Here is a 19584-nt window from a genome sequence, read left to right as displayed (position 1 = left end):
GTGTTTCCATCTGTGCTTTGCTGCCGCTTCCTTGGATTTGTTGTGAGCTTCCACTCAGAACCTGCTGGAGCTGGGAAATAAAGACGACTAGGTTTTGCTTTGTCATTGTTGTTATGTTTTGTTTATATGTTTTTGTTTTTGCTGACAGAGGTATTTAGTAGATGAGTTATTAAAACACCTTCCATGTTTTTTGAAGCTCGTGTGAAGTGACGGATTTGGATTGTATTGCTTTGTTTTTTAGGATAAGCTTCCTGATGACCAATATCAGGAGAAGACAGCAATGGACCTAGCAGCCGAGCAGCTACGCCTTTGGCCTACTCTGAGCAAATCAACTCAGCAGGAGCTGGTGCAACGTGAGGAAAGCACTGTCTTCAGTCAGGCCATTCACTTTGCAAACCTCATGGTCAACCTGCTAGTTCCACTGGATACGAGTAAAAACAAGCTCCTAAGAGCATCAGCGCCAGGCGACTGGGAGAGTGGGAGCAACAGCATTGTCACAAACAGGTACATATTTCAAAAATTATCCATTTTCCCCACCTTTAGACTTCCTCGGCTCTTCTCTATTAAAAGACCTTCACTTCATCTGACTGTTCTAACTCCCTTGCTTGCTCTCTTCTCTTAACCTAAGTTTTCAAGTGTCTCACCCGCTGCTGATCCAGCCCTTTAGTTACTTTCTGCCATAGCGATATACAGAAGGTGCTCTGGAAAATTACTAATGAACTCTTCTTGCCAAAGTGATTATTTGTTTTTGGCCCTCCTTTTCCTCAACTAACCATGGCGTTTGCCTATAATCGTGTCCTCGACCAGGCCTTGCTCTCAGCCCTACAGTGACTTCCCATACCACTGAGAGTAAAACCCATGGACTACAAGGTCTAACAGGATCTGGCCCCTGGCTATTGCTCTGACCTTGGTTCCTATCACTCTTATGTCAGCCAAACTGGTCTCCTGCTAATGCTAATGCTCAAGCACTCTAAGCATAATACTGCTTCAGGCCCTTTGTACTTGTTCCTGCTATCTGGAATACTCTCCGTATAATAGTAACAAGAATCACTTCCTCACTTCATTTAGTTCTCTGCTCAAATGTCACCTACCCAGAGAGGCCTTCCTGACTTCCCATCTAAAGCAGCATGTCCATCACTCTTTCTCCTACCTTGCATTTTTCCTCTCATGGCATTTTTCCAAAACCTGATTTACATATTGAGTGGATAACACATCTCAGTTCTTTAACGCTTGGGATGATGTGATGGCCATATTCACTGCTTAGGTTTACCTCAACACTGATTCAGCTAATGTGGTTGGATTTGGAGAAAAGAGAACTGAGTAGGTTAGAACAGGCTAATGAGTCTTCTCTGTGATTAGCAGTCTAAAGGAAGGCACAGGAGACAGGAATATGTGTTGAATAGTGTGAACTGAATAAGCAAGAAGGGCCGGGATTGAGCTTGCACATCCGCTCCCTTTCACATTTATCCCCTTATCTTGCATGACTTCATCACCTACAGAAGAATGATGGCTTCAGAGTGACCAAAAGGATTGTGACTCTCTCAGAGAGAGAGAAACATTGGCAAGAGAAGCATTCATAGGACAATTTGGTTCTTCCATTTGGAAGAATATCCTATTTACTGGAAAAAGTTCTTTTACTTTGCCTACCAGGGAACATGCCCCTCAGTGGCCAAAGGCCAAAGCTAGCCGTATTACTTTGTCTGGCTCTGTGTGGTAATTAACTTGGGAGGACATGGTTTTTTTGGGAAGGTTCAAGTATCAGATTATAAATGAAAAAGTCCCTTTTTGCTTTATTTTCTGTGGTCCCTAAGGTTCTTTTAGGAGAATGACAGAAGGTATTCCTTACAAAAACAAATACGAGTCCAAAGGACAGTGCCTGACAGTAGCTTCCAAATGTGGGCAGTAGAATATCGTGTTTCACTGCTCTCACTTTATAAAGGAGCCGTGGAGTTAAGTGCGCCTTCTCTTTGAGTATGCGTCTCTTCCAGCAAGTTTAAATTGCTAAGGAAATGGACTGTGATGTAGTAGTCACTTGTTACATTTGAGTACTGACCATGATTTCTTTCCTCGACTTTCTTAGTATTGCAGGAAGTGTAGCCGAGAGCTATGACACAGAAAGTGGCTTTGAGGATTCGGAGAATAATGACATTGCCAATTCTGTTGTGCGTTTCATTACCAGATTTATTGACAAGGTTTGTACAGAAAGTGGAGTTACTCAGGATCACATCAAAAGCCTTCATTGCATGATACCAGGTAATCACTTTGCAGATATTAGAGAACTAGAATATTGGAGATAGTTGAGTAAAAATTGTTCGTATGGGTCTGCTTTTTCCAGCATAACACCTGCAAGATTTGTCTTCTAGTAGTTCAGCCATGCTATTCATGTATGTCCTGATTAGGGTTTTTTTAATATTTTTAAATTGTGGTAAAATATATATAACATAAAATTTGCCATTTTAAGTATCAAATTCAGTAGCATTAATTCCATTCACAATGTTGTGAAGCCATAACCACTATCTGTTATCAAAACATTTCAGCACCCCAAACAGACACTCTGTACCCATTAAAAATAACTCCTCATTCTCCACCCTCTAGCCCCTGGTAACCTGTAATCTACTTTCTATCTCTATGAATTTGCCTATTCTAGATATTGCATATAAGTGAAATCATGTAATATTTATTCTTCTGTATCTGGCTTATTTCACTTAGCATAATGTTTTCAAGATCCATCCATGTTCTAGCAGGTATCAAAACTTCATTCCTTTTTATGGCTGAATACTATTCCATTATATAGATACACCACATTTTGTTTATCCATTCTTCTGTTGATGGACACTTGGGTTGTTTCTACCTTCTGGCTATTGTGAATAGTACTACTATAAATGTTCACATACAAGTATCTGTTTGAGTCCTTATTTTCAATTCTTTTGGATATATACCTAGGAGTAGAATTGCTGGGTCATACGGTAATTCTGTTAATTAGTTTTTTTGTTTTTGCTGAGGAAGATTAGCCCTGAGCTAACATCTGTGCCAGTCTTCGTCCACTTTATATGTGAGTCGCTGCCACAGCATGGCTGACAAGTGGCATAGGTCCAGACCCAGAATCCAAACCCAGGAGCTTGGACCACTGAGGGAGAAGGTGCTGAATGTAACCAGTACACTACAGGACTGGCCCCCTATGTTTAACTTTTTGAGGAACCACTAAACTCTGATAGTTTTTAACTCTAAAATATCCAGAATTTGTTTTAATTCTTCTTGTTTTTGCTCTTTCATTTTGAATACTCTGACTCACCCTAGGAATTGTAGCTATGCACATTGAGAGCCTGGAAGCAGTGCATCGAGAGAGTAGAAGACTGCCGCCTATACAGAAGGTATTTATTACAGTACATGCTTTCAGGGCATAACATCGCTTCTTAAAAACAGCAACAATAGACTGTTGTGCCCCAGGAAGTACCCTCTCCTAACCTTGTACAGAGACCAACTCCAATTTTAATGATACATTAAACTTTCAGAGGAGTTTATCATGTAGATCCTAATAAAAAGGACACTGAAGTAGAATAGTGGATTGAACAAAGGAGCAACAATAACCTCTTGTTGAGTCTACTTTTGCATCCAGGGCATAAATTATGAACATTGTAACTTCCAAGCCAAGATTTTATGCTCTGCCTACTTCCCAAAAAAGGCAATTACCATAAAAACAGCAGGTTCCTGAATCCGTATATATTACAAGCACATTATCACAAGCATCTGGAAAGTCTGTTAGACATTGAGAGTCCTGAAGCCCACCCCAGCCCCCACAATCGGAGAGCAGTTGGAATCTGGCCTGGGGATCTGTACTTTAACAAGCCTCCCAGGGGATTATTTTGCAGCTTGTCTGGCACCAGTCTGTGGACTAAGGTTCAGGACCCTCTTACCTATACGATATAACTAGTAAAAGTAAATTCAAAGGAGAAATCAGAAGCCAGATGGATAGGAAAGATAATTCTATCAGAAATCTGAGACACAGCGATCATTATACGTTGGCTTTACATTTAGCTCTGAGCTTCCTAGAGCCAACAGAAGGAATACTCCTGATTTATGTAGTTTTTACGCTTAGTAAAAAATAAGCATATTAGATCTTCAGGAGAGATGGATTTTTTTTTTTCCTAACACTGAACTCTTTAGAGGAGTTTATCATATGGTTCCTTATTTCCCAAGATAGGTAAATGTTCATTATTTGGCCATTTATTGTATTAATCCTCAATAGAGGCCAAGAAAGGCAGGTCTTTTTAAAGATGCATCCATTTTTTTAAGTACTTGCCTTTTCAGTTTACAAAAGTAACAGTGTTCTTTGTATAAAATTGAAACATTAAAGAAGTAAGTATTGTACAAAGTGAAAATCCCCCATGGTCCTCCCACCCCACCTCTACGCTTAATCATGATAGCACCACCTTTAACAGTTTGATTCATATCCTTACAGTTTGTTTTCTTTTTCCAAAAAGGGGATCATAATAAACATACTGGTTTGCAACTTTCTTTTTTACTTAACAATGTATTCTGGATATCTTTCTATGTTAACATATATAGATCCATGTCATTTTTTTTTAATGGTTGCAAAATGTTCCATTGAATAGATGTTTCAAACATTTTAGTAATTTCCAGTGATTTTACTGTTAATAAGCAATGCTACAAAGAATCTTTTTACATTCAGATGCAGAAATGTTATTTCTGCCTCTTCCCAAATCTGTTTTCTCATTTGGCTACCTGGGAAATGTGGCTCAAGTTTTTAGGTCTGTGACTGAAAAGTTAACCGTGGTCTAAGTGTTGGAAACCCACGAGAGCTGTGTTTAAAATACTTTCTCTGTTGTTAGCCCAAGATTCTTAGACCTGCTCTACTGCCAGGAGAAGAAGTTGTTTGTGAAGGTCTTCGAGTCCTCCTGGATCCTGATGGAAGAGAAGAAGCCACCGGAGGCCTTCTTGGAGGCCCTCAGCTCCTGCCGGCAGAAGGAGCCTTGTTCCTCACCACGTACAGAATTCTGTTCAGAGGGACTCCCCACGATCAGCTAGGTATGTCTCATCTTACACCATCGGATTGTGGATATCTGTGTGCAGCATGAGGTCTTGATTCCATGTGTATACAGTGATTTGCAGATCATTTCAGATTCAGAGTAAGCCTTTTGCCACGTAGGTATTTTTTAGAATTCTTTCATCTGTCAAAGCTAATGATAATTTGGATCATAGATTCTTACCAGCAGAACCAAGGGTATCTTCTAAACAGTAAATCATGGGTTCATTCACTGAAATGATCATAATTCATGAGGCAGCATCTTGTGACATAGGGATATTCGCAGTGTCTAGCTGCTAACAATGTCCCCTGCTGACTTGTCCCACCTTTCCAAGTCCTACAGTTAACTGTAAGGCTAAGGTTTTCCAGACACATGATCCCTTCTGTGGAAGGATGTGTTAAGCATCACAGGGTTGTACAGCACTAACCAACTAACTCCACTTCCCTCTCATCCTATTTCAACTAACCTCATTTCCCTCTTAGCAGACAACTTCTTTTCTATCCACTAAACTCTCTCAACTTCTGTTTTCCACTACGCTATATAATCTTCTATATTAGAAAGGAATAGCATGCCTTATCAAGTCTGAATTATCTTTTTTTAATCACTATAGTCTCTATATAAACTATTCTGGTTGATAGGAAAAGCCTGCAAGATTTTGAGTAAAATTGTTGGACTCCAAATCCAGAAGCTCAGCTTTAGGTTGCTGTTAACAAATCTTGATATTTTAAGGAGGTCCTCTAACCTTTCTGAGATTCCACTTCCTCTTTTACAAAATTAGGAAATTGGGCTTGATTGGTGATAATTCATTGTTCTCAGCCTTGACTGCATATTTGAATTACCTGGGAAGCTTTAAAAAAAAAAAAATACTGGTTTCTGGACCTAACCCTCAAACGATTGAATTCGAATCTAGAATAAGATTCTAGGAGTGGGGAGACCTAGGCATCTGTGTATTTTTAGGCCCCAGAAACGATGGTGATGCCTACTGAGGAGTGAGAACTATTGGGATAAATGGTCACTAAAATTCCTTCCTCATCTGAAATTATTCATCCAGTAGCATTTGATGAGTATGTGCTATGTGCTGTGCATTTTGTTAGACAGTGGGATTCAGATGTATAAAATGTATTATCTTTAAAATCTCAGAATTGTATAATTCCTTGCTTGGATAGAATGAAGATGGTTTATTATCTTGGTCATAAAAGATTGCTTACCATCTAATAAGCAAAAAGCTCACAAAATTCAATAAACAAAATGAATCTATAAGAATAGTTGTGCTCATTTTGGAAAAAAGTAAGAAATAGAGCAAAATTTCTCATCCTTCTCTTGTTATATTACTATACATAAATTACATTTGTATTTGAAAGCAAGTATATTTGCAAAAGAAACTAAATTCCAGTACTTATAATTTTTTTTGTACTATAACTTTTGTGAGCTCAGTGGCTGTAAACATATACTTTGGGTATATAAATATGTGAATACTTGGTCATTTAAATTGCTCAAATTTATTTCTTTTAAATAAATCAAAGCTGTACTTACTGTGAAAGGTTATATTGTTCTCTTGTTTTTTCCTGTCAATTTTTGGGATAATTTCACATTCCAGGAAAATTATTTTTATCAAAGAAAACCTTTTTATTTCTCTTGTATTTTATTTCTCTTTTTAAGATTTTTAATGTAGGGGGCCGCCTGGTGGCACAGTGGTTAAGTGCTCACGTTCCGCTTCTCGGTGGCCCAGGGTTCGCCAGTTCGGATCCCGGGTGTGGACATGGCACCGCTTGGCACACCATGCTGTGGTAGGCGTCCCACATATTAAAAAAAAAAAAATGTAGAGGAAGATGGGCATGGAGGATGGCCCAGTCTTCCTCAGCAAAAAGAGGAGGGTTGGCAGCAGTTAGCTCACGGCTAATCTTCCTCAAAAGAAAAAAAAAAGATTTTCAATGTAAAATTTCTCTTTTAATGACACATAGAAATAACTTTACATGTGTTATATAAGCATAGGTTGTTTAATACATCCTAGAACTTAAATCCTGTGTACATCCCGATTTTGTTTAGCCTCTGGGTATGAGCTTAACATAAGAAGATGATCAGAATTTTCCAGGTTAGGAATTGACAGGTCCAGGGAATGAGGAATTCCGATGATGATAAGTGGATAAACGTATGGGCTCTAAAGTCAGAGAAACCTAGTTCAAATCTCACCCCCTCTGGCTTACTAGCAGAGGGGCCTTGCCCATTGCTGCCCCTGTTCTGTTCCTTGTGCCACTGCCTGAAATGCCTTCCTCTTTCCCTCTGCAAATCCAAACCTACACTCTCTTCAAAGCTCACCTTCCTCTCACTTCTTCCAGGAACCATTCTCTAGCCATCTAGCATGCAGGAATCTTCTCCCTTTCTGAAATATGTGAAACCTTGCCCCCTCAAACCTAGGAGCCGATTAGCCCGTTGTTGCATTCTGCATGTGGCCCTCCTCTCCACGGGGAGCTGTAGCCCCAGGCGAGGCTTCAGGGATGCTGCTGCTTTCCTAGAGCCTCATCCTCGCAACCTCAGCTAGTTGATAAATAATTATTTATGTTTTTCCCTTTCTTGCTTTAATATTTAAACTCCTAAAAACCTTGGGCCTAAGCCCAGGCCTATATCTTCCGAAGGCACATATACATAGTATAGCACCTTTTACCACATACGGAAACAAGCTTAAAGACTTTTTCTCTTTTGCTTTATTCTTATGTTAAATATCGTAGGTGTCTTTTCAATGTTTTAAGATACTTATTTTTTCTGTATAAAACCTCCTCTAAGAGTGTCTTAAACCAGGTGATCTTGTGTGGCACACATAGGTTTGGGAAATAGAACAAAGGCAGGAGGGTTGTGACAGATCCTTCACTCTGGGAAAGGATTGTGTCTCAGGATTGAATTGCCACGCAATAAAGTTAATGAACGCGATTCTAGAATCATGGCATTTTCTCTCACTGCATTCCTGGGTGTTGTACCCTCCAGGTACATTTCTCCAGCAAAGGCTGATCAAATGAGCAGCAGAGACTCTAGGAATGAGCTGTAAAGTACTGTTACTGAGTCTGTGTCCTGTCTTCCTGTAGTTGGTGAGCAGACAGTTGTGCGTAGTTTTCCCATTGCCTCCATCACCAAGGAGAAGAAGATCACAATGCAGAACCAGCTACAGCAGAACATGCAAGAAGGACTGCAGATCACATCAGCATCTTTTCAGGTATGAAGAAAGGGAGCCATTCTTCCACTATTCAAAAGTTTTCTACAAATGACGTCATAGGCACTTTCTGTGGTCACGTAGTCAGAAGTTAGAGGATGAGGAGGCTCAGAGGGTCTGAGAGGGTAATCTTCAACTGAGTAAACTCGTGAACAGTCTTGGATTTAATCCCTCATTTCCTGAGCCCCTTGGCCAACTCAGAGTGCCAACAGATTGTCAATATTTAGTGATCTTAGAAATTCAGACGCACACAGTTGACTGTTGCTCTCTGCCACGTCATTCCTCAGTTTCTGTTTGATAAAGCCTTTAGACAGACAGAAAGCAATTCTCTTGGCATTTGTTTCAGAAGGAAATACCCTGTGGCTCTTCTGCGAAAGAAGTAAAACTCAGAATTATAGCTGGGGCTAAAGTACTGTTGATTCTCACTAAATCACCCCTAATAAAGCAGAGCGTTTTCCGGGGGGCTGTGCACATATCAGAACTCATGGAAGTACTATTTAAACCAGACACTGGAAGAGTGATCTTTTCTTAGTTTTTGCCTTTTGTACAACTCCCAGTCTGTAACATTTTGTTTTCCTGTTCTTCATGCCTTGTTTCTGACTCCTCGGATTTGCAGGGGCTGCAATTCTTGCTTCAGTCCTTCCAGTCAAGAAGCCATGCCTTAGTACCTCTGCGTGCTGATTGTGTGAAATGTGAGGCTGCTCATCTCTAGGCTCCAGGCCTTCCCCCAACACCTGAGAGCAGTGACCTCCTAGGGATTTCTTCACTGTTCCAACTGCCAAAGGACTCTGAACTAGAGTATTGCCTGGTCATACTGCTTAGGAGTCTAGTCAAACTGGATTTTTTCTTCCTAGATTTATAGTATCTCTGGATAGGAAGAGACCTTATCAGGCCAAATTCCCTATCTAGAACCAACAGTTGAGAAATGAGAAGGACATGTTTCCTACTTAATCGCTGTAAGTTTATTTCTCTATCCCATCATAGAAAAGGTAATCTTAAAGAAACCCAAGTTTAAGATACATGATTTTCCTTGCCACCTAACCATCTATGGCAAGAAAAACTTTTTGAGCCTTTTTTATTTTTTAAATTAAAAAGTTATATTGCATAATATCCAAGATCCCTTCAATCTCCAAACTCTTGACATTTAGTATTGTTATTTTCTGCTATTTCAGTAATTTAGGGGGAAGTTATCTGGAAATCCTTAATGCTTCTGATGTGTTTAATCTCTTTGTCTATAGTTGATTAAAGTAGCATTTGATGAAGAAGTGAGTCCAGAAGTAGTAGAGATCTTTAAGAAACAGCTGATGAAGTTCCGTTATCCTCAGTCCATTTTCACCACCTTTGCTTTTGCTGCTGGACAAACTACCCCACAAATAATTTTACCCAAACAGAAGGAAAAGAACACTTCCTTTCGGTAAGAAGTCGGATTTCTTCATTTCTGGCCTCCGTAATTGGCTGTGAGAAGTCGCCTGTCCTTTGGGTCACTGTGTAAGGGACTGCTCTTTTTGTTTGCCATTCTGTCAAGCCCCTTGGACCAAGCTCAGAAACTGATGGGACAGTGGCACTGATGTGTGTGGCAAGTTTCAAAAACTAAAAGCTACAAGAGGCTTTGACTATGATGTCCATTGCTCTTGATGCATTTTTAGAATGTGAAATTCTGTTTTACCCTTTTCCCGTGTTGATCACTTTCTGTCTTTGAGCACTCCTTTCAGTTTTCATTAATATTCGGGCCTAGAAGACAGTTTTGCTTTGATCTAGAGATGGGAGACTTTTTCTCTTTCTTTTTTTGTAACTTTTTGTTTTGATACAATGTGAAACTTACAGAAAAGTTACAAGATAGTACAAAGAATTCCTATATACCCTTTACACAGATTTACCAATTGTTTATGTTTTGTTCCATTTCCTTATCATTCTCTCTCATATGTATTTTTTATTGAAGTATAATTGACATATGTATATTTTTCTAAACCATTTGAGTTATATAGATACTCCTTTATCCTGAAATACGTCAATATATTTCCTATGAACAAAGACATTATCTTTTATAACCACAGTACAATAATCAATACCAGGAAATTTAATTGGTATAAAACTTTTATCTAACCCAAAGTTCATATTCAAATTTTGCTTATGATCCTTTATAGCTACTTTTTTTCCTTCCTCGTACAGGATCCAATCTGGGATCAGGCATTGCATTTAGTTGTCATATTCCTTTAGGAACCCTCATTTTCTGATGAAAATTTTTGGGAATTTATGTTGAAACTTTAAATTTTAGTTATTACAAAGTTAGAATTGCTTTAAAATTCTCTTCATTTAGTGATAAAATATAGGGGCTAAAATTTCAAGTCATCCTCATTAATTACCTGAAATTAATGTAATTTGAGCATCTGCCAGTATAAATTACAGATTAGGAATTGCTCTACAGACTTTGGAGAAAAGGCTTATCCTTTGCCTGAAAGTGAGGTATGCTGGGGGTTATAGAAGAGGTGAGGTTCCAGATGTTGTGTCGTTTCTCGATTGCATAGCTAGCCACCTGTGCCACTGTTACCTGGTAAGCAAAGGAGAACACACATATCCAGGAATGGTATGCTGAAACAAGAACAGCTTCCTAGGTATTTATGACAGTGAGCCAAGCTTCTCATTTTAGCACTGTGGGGTCACAGAGGGACCTATAATATTTTATCCTAGCCCTCTATGGAACAAACAAAGATTTGTATGGTGTTTTATGTTTAGAAACTATTAGGGGAAAATTACATGTATAATATATATAATTAAGTTTATTATATCAAGCTTATTCTATCCAGCTGCAACAGCGATATAGCAAATTTAAAATTTAAAATATCTTAGAATTGTTTTGTGTATTTAAAACAAAGGATATAGCTCTAGCTGGAATAAAATTTCAGAAATCCCATTGAGTTTATATTGTTACACCTGAAGTGATTTACAATAGGTTTAATTTAGGAAATACCAATATTTTGAAATTTCTAACAATTATCTAAAACATGTTTCATAACCCTCAGAGTTACATTTCAGATGACTAAAAACAGGGTCTGGTAAAACTGTATGACAATAAAAGAATTCTTATCACCTTTCACCAAATGCCAGGAAAACAGAAAGAGGTCTCTTCTTTATGGTAGAGAAGAGCACAATAAAAAACAGTCCTACTTAAAACCTCCGTCTCAGTATGATCATTCAGGAAATAGGTCCTTTGTTTAATTCTGTGCATTGTAAATACTCTGTACCCGGATGTTCTATCAGCAAGAAAAGGTAAACTGTTTAAATAAAGTATTTTTAGGTCCAAGTAATTTACAACCTAGCTTCCCTTTAATTAAAGCTGTTTCTCAAAAGGATACTCAAATTGCTGATTTCCTCTTTTTTTCTCCTCTCAAAAAGGGGAATTACATTACTCTTTTCTATTTCTCAGAAGGTTTATAGCATCAGAAGGCAGGACACCACACATACACTTAAGACATTTAAGAAATAAGTAAAGGTGTTGCCAACTCTAATTGTCATACAATCTCAGAGAGAAGCCTATGAGTTAGTAGAAAGAGAGTTGGAATCAGTAGAGAAGGGGACAGGCTGGCTTTCCATGCAGGAGGACTGCCACAGGCATGGCTTGTGGGGACGGGTGGAGGCAGTGGCATGGATACCCAGAGTGGGTTAGGGGTGTGCTCAACCAAAAAGCCAAACCAGGGAGTTTAGATTTGGGGTGGTAAGTAGTTTATGTCATCTAGGTTCTTGCACTTTTTGCCTAAAACAGTGTCCTAATGACAACAGTGTTTTATAGGAAATTAGTCTGCTATTATGTAAAAAGTGATCTAAAGGAGAGGCTTAATGAAGTTCTGGTCAATAATAGTGGCTTGTGGGAATGGAGAAGAAACAAATTGAACTATGTAGGTATCAAAAAATATAAGTGATATCTTCATAATAAATTGGCATTCTCTTTGGTTTTATGATTTGTAGCACCTTCTCAAAAACAATTGTGAAAGGTGCCAAAAGGGCAGGGAAAATGACAATTGGGCGGCAGTATTTATTGAAGAGGAGGACAGGGACAATTGTGGAAGAGAGAGTGAATCGTCCTGGATGGAATGAAGAAGATGACGTATCTGGTATGTGACAACTCTTTTTTTCCTTCGTGAATCAATTTTATTTTTTCTACTTTTATGAATAAAAATAAAAAACTAAGACGGAGTTGCGCTTAAACTTTGACTCACGAAAACCTAGGTCTAATAAGAAGATTGGAGGCACTTACTAGCTTCTCAGAACTGGATAAAAAAAATTTTTATTTTCCCAATATTCCATTGTTCGGATAAGATTTTGTGATATTCCACTTCTCCCCCTTTACTAAATCCATAGAGCTAATTGGCCATGGTTATGTGGGTTTTATCAAAGAGAGAAAGAAAGAAACCCACTGTACAGGAAATTTAGATGTGAAGTAGTCACCTGTATCTTATTGTTATGGAATAGGAAGAAGGAAATAAGGACACTGCATATTTGAAGCTGAAGATTTTGGGTTTGGATAAGAACATTGTGGGTGCTCTTAATCAAAGTGGGGGACCTGAGATGAAGGGGTTCTTAGATAAGAGAAAAAAGTCTGCTAAATATTTAAAAGAACAGAATCTGGGAAGTTAAGCTACCTCTCAGTTGGGAAAATAGAGGCAGAAAACCGGGAGCAAAATGTCTTATTGACTGTTTTTTATTCTTTAACCCACTATCAAGTATGCTTATGGAATTAACACTAGCAAGAATCTGATCTAATGGGAGACAGCATGAATTGCACCCTTTTTGCTTCTCAGGATGTTAGAATCAACTGCCAGTGATTATACAACTACTCCTTCTTCTACTAATAATAACAACAACAACAGTATTTTAAAGAAAGAAACTTCATCTTTAGAGAGATCACTGGCTGAAGGTCTCATTTCACTATGTGTACTACAAGCTTGCCTCTAGGGGCGATGAAAGACCCACCATTGCATTACTTGAAAGTACCGTTTGTTGGAACCCTGGCCTCCTCACACAAGGAAAGCTATAAAACATTTACTGCTACCCTTCACTGTGGACTCTTCTAATCTGAAGTTTTTGTGATTTCACAGAACCAAACTATTCTATGAGAGTCCACCTAAAGACCAAATTATGTAATGTTCTTTGCTCCTCTGAAAATAAAAGGTCAACACAAAACTGATACCTGATAATGTATTTGCACTGTGAAGTTCACAAACTAAAATACGAAGTCTTTTATTTGTACAGATAAGCTGTTAGGTTTTTCTTTTTTCCCTGTTAATGGAAGAGAGCCATATTCTTCCTTTTCACGTTAAAATTTTGGGCACATTTCCAAAAACTTCAAAAGCTTAATTTGACTTCTCTCACTTTAAAAATAAATTAGGACAGTTTTTAACATGGAATTTTTTAGGTGGAACATGCAGTACCAATTAGGAAAATTGGGAGTTTTTTCTAATCCTCTCTAAAATACTTGATTATTGTGTAAATTCTTCCACATCTAAAATCTTAAAGGATTCTGTAACCTGTGATTGCAAAATTGTGAGGGAGTTTCCCATGTATACCACATCCTCTGACAAAAATATTTCCACAAAAAAGTATAACTTCTTCATGCCTCTCTAAGAAAGGTCTTTTCCCGCTAGTGAACTTCTGCTTAATCTAGAAATTTCTAATAAAAGTTTATGTTCTGAAAAGTTAACTGAAACCTGGGTGATGAATTTGTGTGGTGATTGTATTAAATATTAATTTTACTGATGGGTTAGCCTCTGACAAAGTTTGAGTGTTTATTCTATAGAGTCCTAAATAGAAGTCACTACACTTTGGCATTGATAAGCAAGCCTGACTGAAACAGAAAAATATGGGTTAATTTCTCTGACATTTTGAGTTAATTGAGCTCCTGATGTCTTATTTCCTGACTATCCATTGCAATTTTAATTTGTGTTTGAGCATAATGACTCCTCCTCGTAGAGGTTATATGATTTACTTTGTGATGCACAGTGTCCCTGTGGCCCTAATATAAATCTCTCTTGGTTTAAGGATCCTTTCAAAAGAAAGTTTTTAATCCTTTCCTGAGCTCTATCATTTCTCCCAAACCTGTTTCTGCCATCCCAGTTTCAGATGACAGCGAACTCCCCACAAGCACCACTCTGAAGGCCTCCGAGAAGTCCACAATGGAACAGTTAGTGGAAAAAGCTTGTTTCAGAGACTATCAGCGTTTAGGTTTGGGAACCATAAGTGGCAGCTCTTCTCGCTCAAAACCAGAGTATTTTCGAATCACTGCTTCCAACAGGATGTATTCACTCTGCCGGAGGTAAGACTGTTATGGGCTCCAAAGGGAGACCTTCTTTCCTTTCTTCTCTTTGAGTCTTGAATGGGCTATTTGCATCTGTAGCCCAGAGAGAGAGGAAAATGCCAGAAAATAAGAGCAAGGTCCCCAGAGATAGGTGTTCTGGAAGCACTACAGTTATTTCATTTTAAATGACAATTTAAATTTACAAATAACGATGTGAAACTTGAGAAACAAGTTGGGAATATAGTTTGAGATTTGGGTCAAAGAAAAATTTTGCATTAAGTCCTGAAAGGCTGTGATTCTGTTGAGTGCGCAGTAGTTTTCCTGAATACTCTGTCTTTCTAACACATTTCTCTTTGTAGGTGAGTGTAAGTGGTGGTGTCAGGGGTGTGATGTCCTGCTGTCTGGGAAGCTTGCTATCGAAATCATGCCTGCCAGTGAGAAAACAGGCCTCACTTACCATTTCAGTCTGTCAGAAACAAAATAAAATTTTAATAGACCACTTATTAGAACACTTGTTATATAAAGCGTTTGTGATGATATATGTCCCTCAAGCTATTGGAAGGAAGAAAATAGAATAATAAAAAATACTCCGAAAGAAGGCTAGAAAGGAGAGAAAAGGGAATGTGGAACAGGTGGAACAAATAGAAAGCAAATAGTAACATGGTAAATTTAAATTCAAATATATCGGTAATTACGTTACTTATAAGTTGACTAAATGTTCCAGCTAAAAGAAAAAGATTGTTAGAATTTTTTTAGAGCTTTATGCTTCTTTTAAGGGATATATTAATATACAAGAATATAAAAAGGTTGAAAGTAAAAGAACAGAACAAATACCCCATGCAAAACTATCTTTACAAAAGCTGTTGTCACTACATGAATATCAAAGTAGATTTTACCAGCAGTAAAGAAGGATGATTCATAATGACAAAGGTTCATTTCACACACAATTATGACCAAGTGGAGTTTATTATAAGAATACAGAACTGGCTTGACAATTGAAAGGTAATCAGTATAATTTACCACGTTAAAAGAATTAAGAGGGAAAATATGTTTATTATATACGGAAAATCATTTTATAAAACATAATATACATTAGTGATTAAAAAAAAAGCTCTTAGCAAGTTAGAAATACAAGGCAAGCTCCTTAATCTAGTAAGTGTCTAAGAAAATCCTACAGCAAAACTTAATTAATGCTAAGATATTGAAAACTTTTACTCTGAGATCAAGACAAGACAAGAATGCCCACTATCTCCACTTGTATTCAGTGTTGCACTAGAAGCCCTAGGAAGTGCAGAAAAACTAGAAAAGTAAATAATAAAAAGTATAAAGATTGAAAAGAAAGAAAACTATCATTATTCACAGATTGCTTGATTATGTATATATAGAAAATCTGAAGGAATCTACAGATAAACTTTTAAAATTAACAAGTGAACTTAGTAAGGTCATTGGTACAAGGTCATTATACAAAAATTAGTCATATATATACCAAAAACAAATAATTAAAAAGTGAAATTTTAAGTGATGTTATTTTGGTACTACTGATACTATTTAGAGTTACCACTAAAAAACCTTAAATATTTAGGAATAATCTAATAAAAGATGTATAAGACCTCTACACGGAACAGTCAGAATCATATTGAGGATCATTTAAGGATATAAATAGATATTTCATGTTCTTGGATTAGAATAGTCAGTGCTCTAAAACTATAATTTCTCCAGAAATTGATCTATAGATTCAATGTAGTCCCAATCAAAATCCCAGCAAAATGTTTACAGAAATTGAAAAGATGATTCTAAGGGTTATATAAAAATGCAAAAGACCAAGAGTAGTCAGGATAGTTATAGAATAACACTACAGGATATTAAGACTTTTTATAAAGCTACAGTAATTAAGACACTATGGGATTGGCGCAAGGATAGACAAACAGATCATTTGGAGCAAAATACAGAATATAGAAACAGTTCAACATATATGAACACTTAATTGAAAATAAATATAGCACTTAAGAGCAGTGGATAAAAGATGTTTTTTCAACAAATAGTGCTAGCTATCCATATGAGAAAAAAAAAATTTTGACCCCTACTTTACACCCCATTGATCCTGTAGATCTACATGTAAAAGGCTAAAACAAAGCTTCTAGAAGATAGGAGAATATCTTCATGACCTTGAAGTAGGGAGAGATTTCTTAGGACAGGAAAAGCACTATGCATAAAGTAAAAGATTGATGAATTAAGAACTTCTGTACATAAGAAGATAACATTAAGAAAGTAAAAAGGCAATAAAAAGTGGCAGGAGACTTAAACAGGCACCTCATAAAAGACGATATTGTGGCAGCCAAGAAAAGAATAGGTTGAAAAGATGCTCAGCCTGTTATTCTTCAGATAAATGCAAATTAAAGCCCCAATGAGACTACTTTATACCTGCAAAAATGGCTCGAATTTAGAGGACCAACAATACAAAATGCTAGTAAGAGTGTCGAGCAAATGGAACTCTTGATTATTGCTGGTGGGACTGTAAATTGGTTAAACAACTTTGGAAAGCTGTCTACCAGCATCTAATAAGCATTTACTCCTAGATGTTTAATATTGAATGAAATTAGATCTAATAAAATTCTACTCCTGGGGCCAGCCCCGTGGCTGAGTGGTTAAGTTCACATGCTCCACTTCAGCGACCCAGGATTTCGCCAGTTTGGATCCTGGGTGCAGACATGGCACTGCTCATCAGGCCATGCTGAGGTGGTGTGCCACATAGCACAACTGGAAGGACCTACAACTAGAATATACAACTATGTACTGGGGGGCTTTGGGGAGAAGAAGAAGAAGAAAGAAAAAAGATTGGCAACAGATATTAGCTCAGGTGCCAATCTTTAAAAAAAAAATATTCTGCTCCTAGATGGAGTAGAATTTCCAGTGGAAATGCATTTGTGCTCCCAAAAGACATCTGCAAGGATGTTCATGGCAACATTCTTCTTACATAGTCAAGAACTAGAAACTACTCAAAGTTGACAATAGAAGAATGGATAAATAAATAGTAGTGTGATCACGTAGTGAGATACTATACAGCAATGAAAATGAGCAAACTGCAGCTGTATACAATAACATGGATGAATCTCACAGACATAATGTTGAGCAAAAGAAGCCAGACACGAAAGAATAAATCCTGTTGGTTCCTTTTTTCTAAAATTCAAAATCAGGCAAAACTCATCCATGTTGTTGGTAGTCAAGGATAGTGATAATCTTGGAGGAGGAGGGAGAGAGGGTAATTGGGAGGAGACACAAAGGGATCTTATTGGATGCTGGTAATGGTCCATTTCTTGACCTAGGTGGTAGTGATACAGATTTCTTTTTGTGTTCTTTCATTTATGTTTCGAGCGTTTGTAAGTGTGTTATTCTTTGATTAAAATCTTTCCACAGCAACTCCAGAAGCCCAGTCTACCTCTTGAGGCTTACTGTGGAGCCCAGGACTGATGGCTCCAGGTGGCAGGGTAAATAGATGTGTCTTTCATTGCTCAGTGAGACTGGTACTGAGTAGCTTCTGTTGATCTTCGGGCTCAACAGTTTGCCCCAGCACCAGTGGCTATCCATCTGTCACTCAGGTCCATGCCTGGGAGCAGGAAGGTCTTAGATCCTGTGTGTAGCAGAGCATGGTCTGTGGTGCTCCTGTCCTGTGGAAGGAGAGGACAGCCACTATAGGGGACAGGGAGTGAAGGGGTGTGCTGTTTCTCTCCCAGTTACTGAAATGACACCTGAAGCCATTAAGCATTACTCCCTTATCTAATACACAAAATCATTGTATCTGGAAGCAAGTCAGGGGAAAACAGATATTAAAGTGGAATTAGAAATAGAGGGCCCTAATAATGCAACTGCTTTCCCAGTCTTTGTGAATGATTAGTCTACAGTTAGGATTCCTTATCAGTTTGTAGTATTAGAAAAATACGGCCTATAACTTCCTAAAGCAGCAAAATGCTAGGCTTTCAGAATGCCTCCAAGTTATCTCTGGTCGAGTATGGAGGGTTAGTTTGGCATTCACTAAAGTCGTGGAAGGTTATGATTTACATGACCATACACTAGATTGCCTCTCCCTCCTCCTTCCTCAGCAGTGGGTTATAGCAAGTTAAGGAATTAGAAGTTCTGGAAAACAGATAGTTGTGATGATTGCACAATATGGTGAATGTGCTGAATGTCACTGATTTGTACACTTAAAAATCATTAAAATGTTAAATTTTATGTTAGGTGTATTTTACCACAATAAAAAAATCACCCACATGCACAAAAAATATGGGATCAGAAGTCGAGAGGTTATTAATGTGAAATCTCTTTAGTGTACTATTTCTAAATAAACTAAAGGAAAGAAATGACTCTGAAACCTGCCTATCTTGTTGTACTTACTAATCTGTAAAAACAAGGTTCTCTTGTCTGTTTTTTGTTTTCCCAATATCATATCCTGTAACTTTATGAGCTAATCTTTTTTTTAATTATCAACACATAGTGTTAATAAAATATTTAAGCTCACCTTGACACTTGAACATATTGTTCTCATATCAAAAGTCCTTTGGTTTTGATATTTAATCCTTTCACCATCACAGGCAGTGTAATATTAGTGTACTCCATTCTCTGTTGTCATTCAGCAATCTAATGAGTTGACAGTTTGACTTGTAATTCTTGTAAAGTTGACATTAATACGTTAATCTTAAGATCTTTATTTCAAGCTGACAAAAACTAGTATATGAGACAAGGGAAATCATCAGTTTAACAGAGGCCTTTTTAACAATCGTATATAACATTTTTATTTTCTAAGCTTAGGTTATTCAGCAAAAGTCTGCAGTATCACTGAAGGGGGCTTATTTCAAAAAAACTACAGACTAGTGGATGAGTTAGCTGTTTTCATCATCTAGGCCTTTTCTTCTGAACCCCTGAAGAACTGAGTTGAAACTAAATTCCAAGTTTTGAAACATATGTCTTACCCTTCAACCAATATGTTTCTGAGTCTTAGAAAATCACCATATTTTGATTTTCATATTCTTGTATTCTCTCTCTCCCCATTTCCC

At 37.6% G+C, this 19584-nt stretch overlaps 1 protein-coding gene across 4 annotated transcripts in view; it reads left to right on the top strand.

Moving 5' to 3' along the window:
- The window catches only part of SBF2 (SET binding factor 2), a 463684-nt gene that overhangs the window by 395240 nt on the left and 48860 nt on the right, over positions 1 to 19584 (top strand). For all 4 annotated transcript variants that reach the window (XM_070491087.1, XM_044753304.2, XM_044753303.2 and 1 more), the window contains 8 exons: positions 242 to 504; positions 2081 to 2253; positions 3298 to 3371; positions 4851 to 5046; positions 8123 to 8250; positions 9486 to 9661; positions 12211 to 12356; positions 14356 to 14554. In XM_070491087.1, coding sequence (XP_070347188.1) covers positions 242 to 504; positions 2081 to 2253; positions 3298 to 3371; positions 4851 to 5046; positions 8123 to 8250; positions 9486 to 9661; positions 12211 to 12356; positions 14356 to 14554 — 1355 coding nt within the window. The remainder of the gene's footprint in view (positions 1 to 241; positions 505 to 2080; positions 2254 to 3297; positions 3372 to 4850; positions 5047 to 8122; positions 8251 to 9485; positions 9662 to 12210; positions 12357 to 14355; positions 14555 to 19584) is intronic.

This window comes from Equus asinus, chromosome 20 (genome assembly GCF_041296235.1).
Source record: "Equus asinus isolate D_3611 breed Donkey chromosome 20, EquAss-T2T_v2, whole genome shotgun sequence".
Classification (NCBI taxonomy): domain Eukaryota; kingdom Metazoa; phylum Chordata; class Mammalia; order Perissodactyla; family Equidae; genus Equus; species Equus asinus.
Note: the sequence above shows the minus strand (reverse complement) of the source record. Positions and strands in the feature narration are given on the sequence as shown.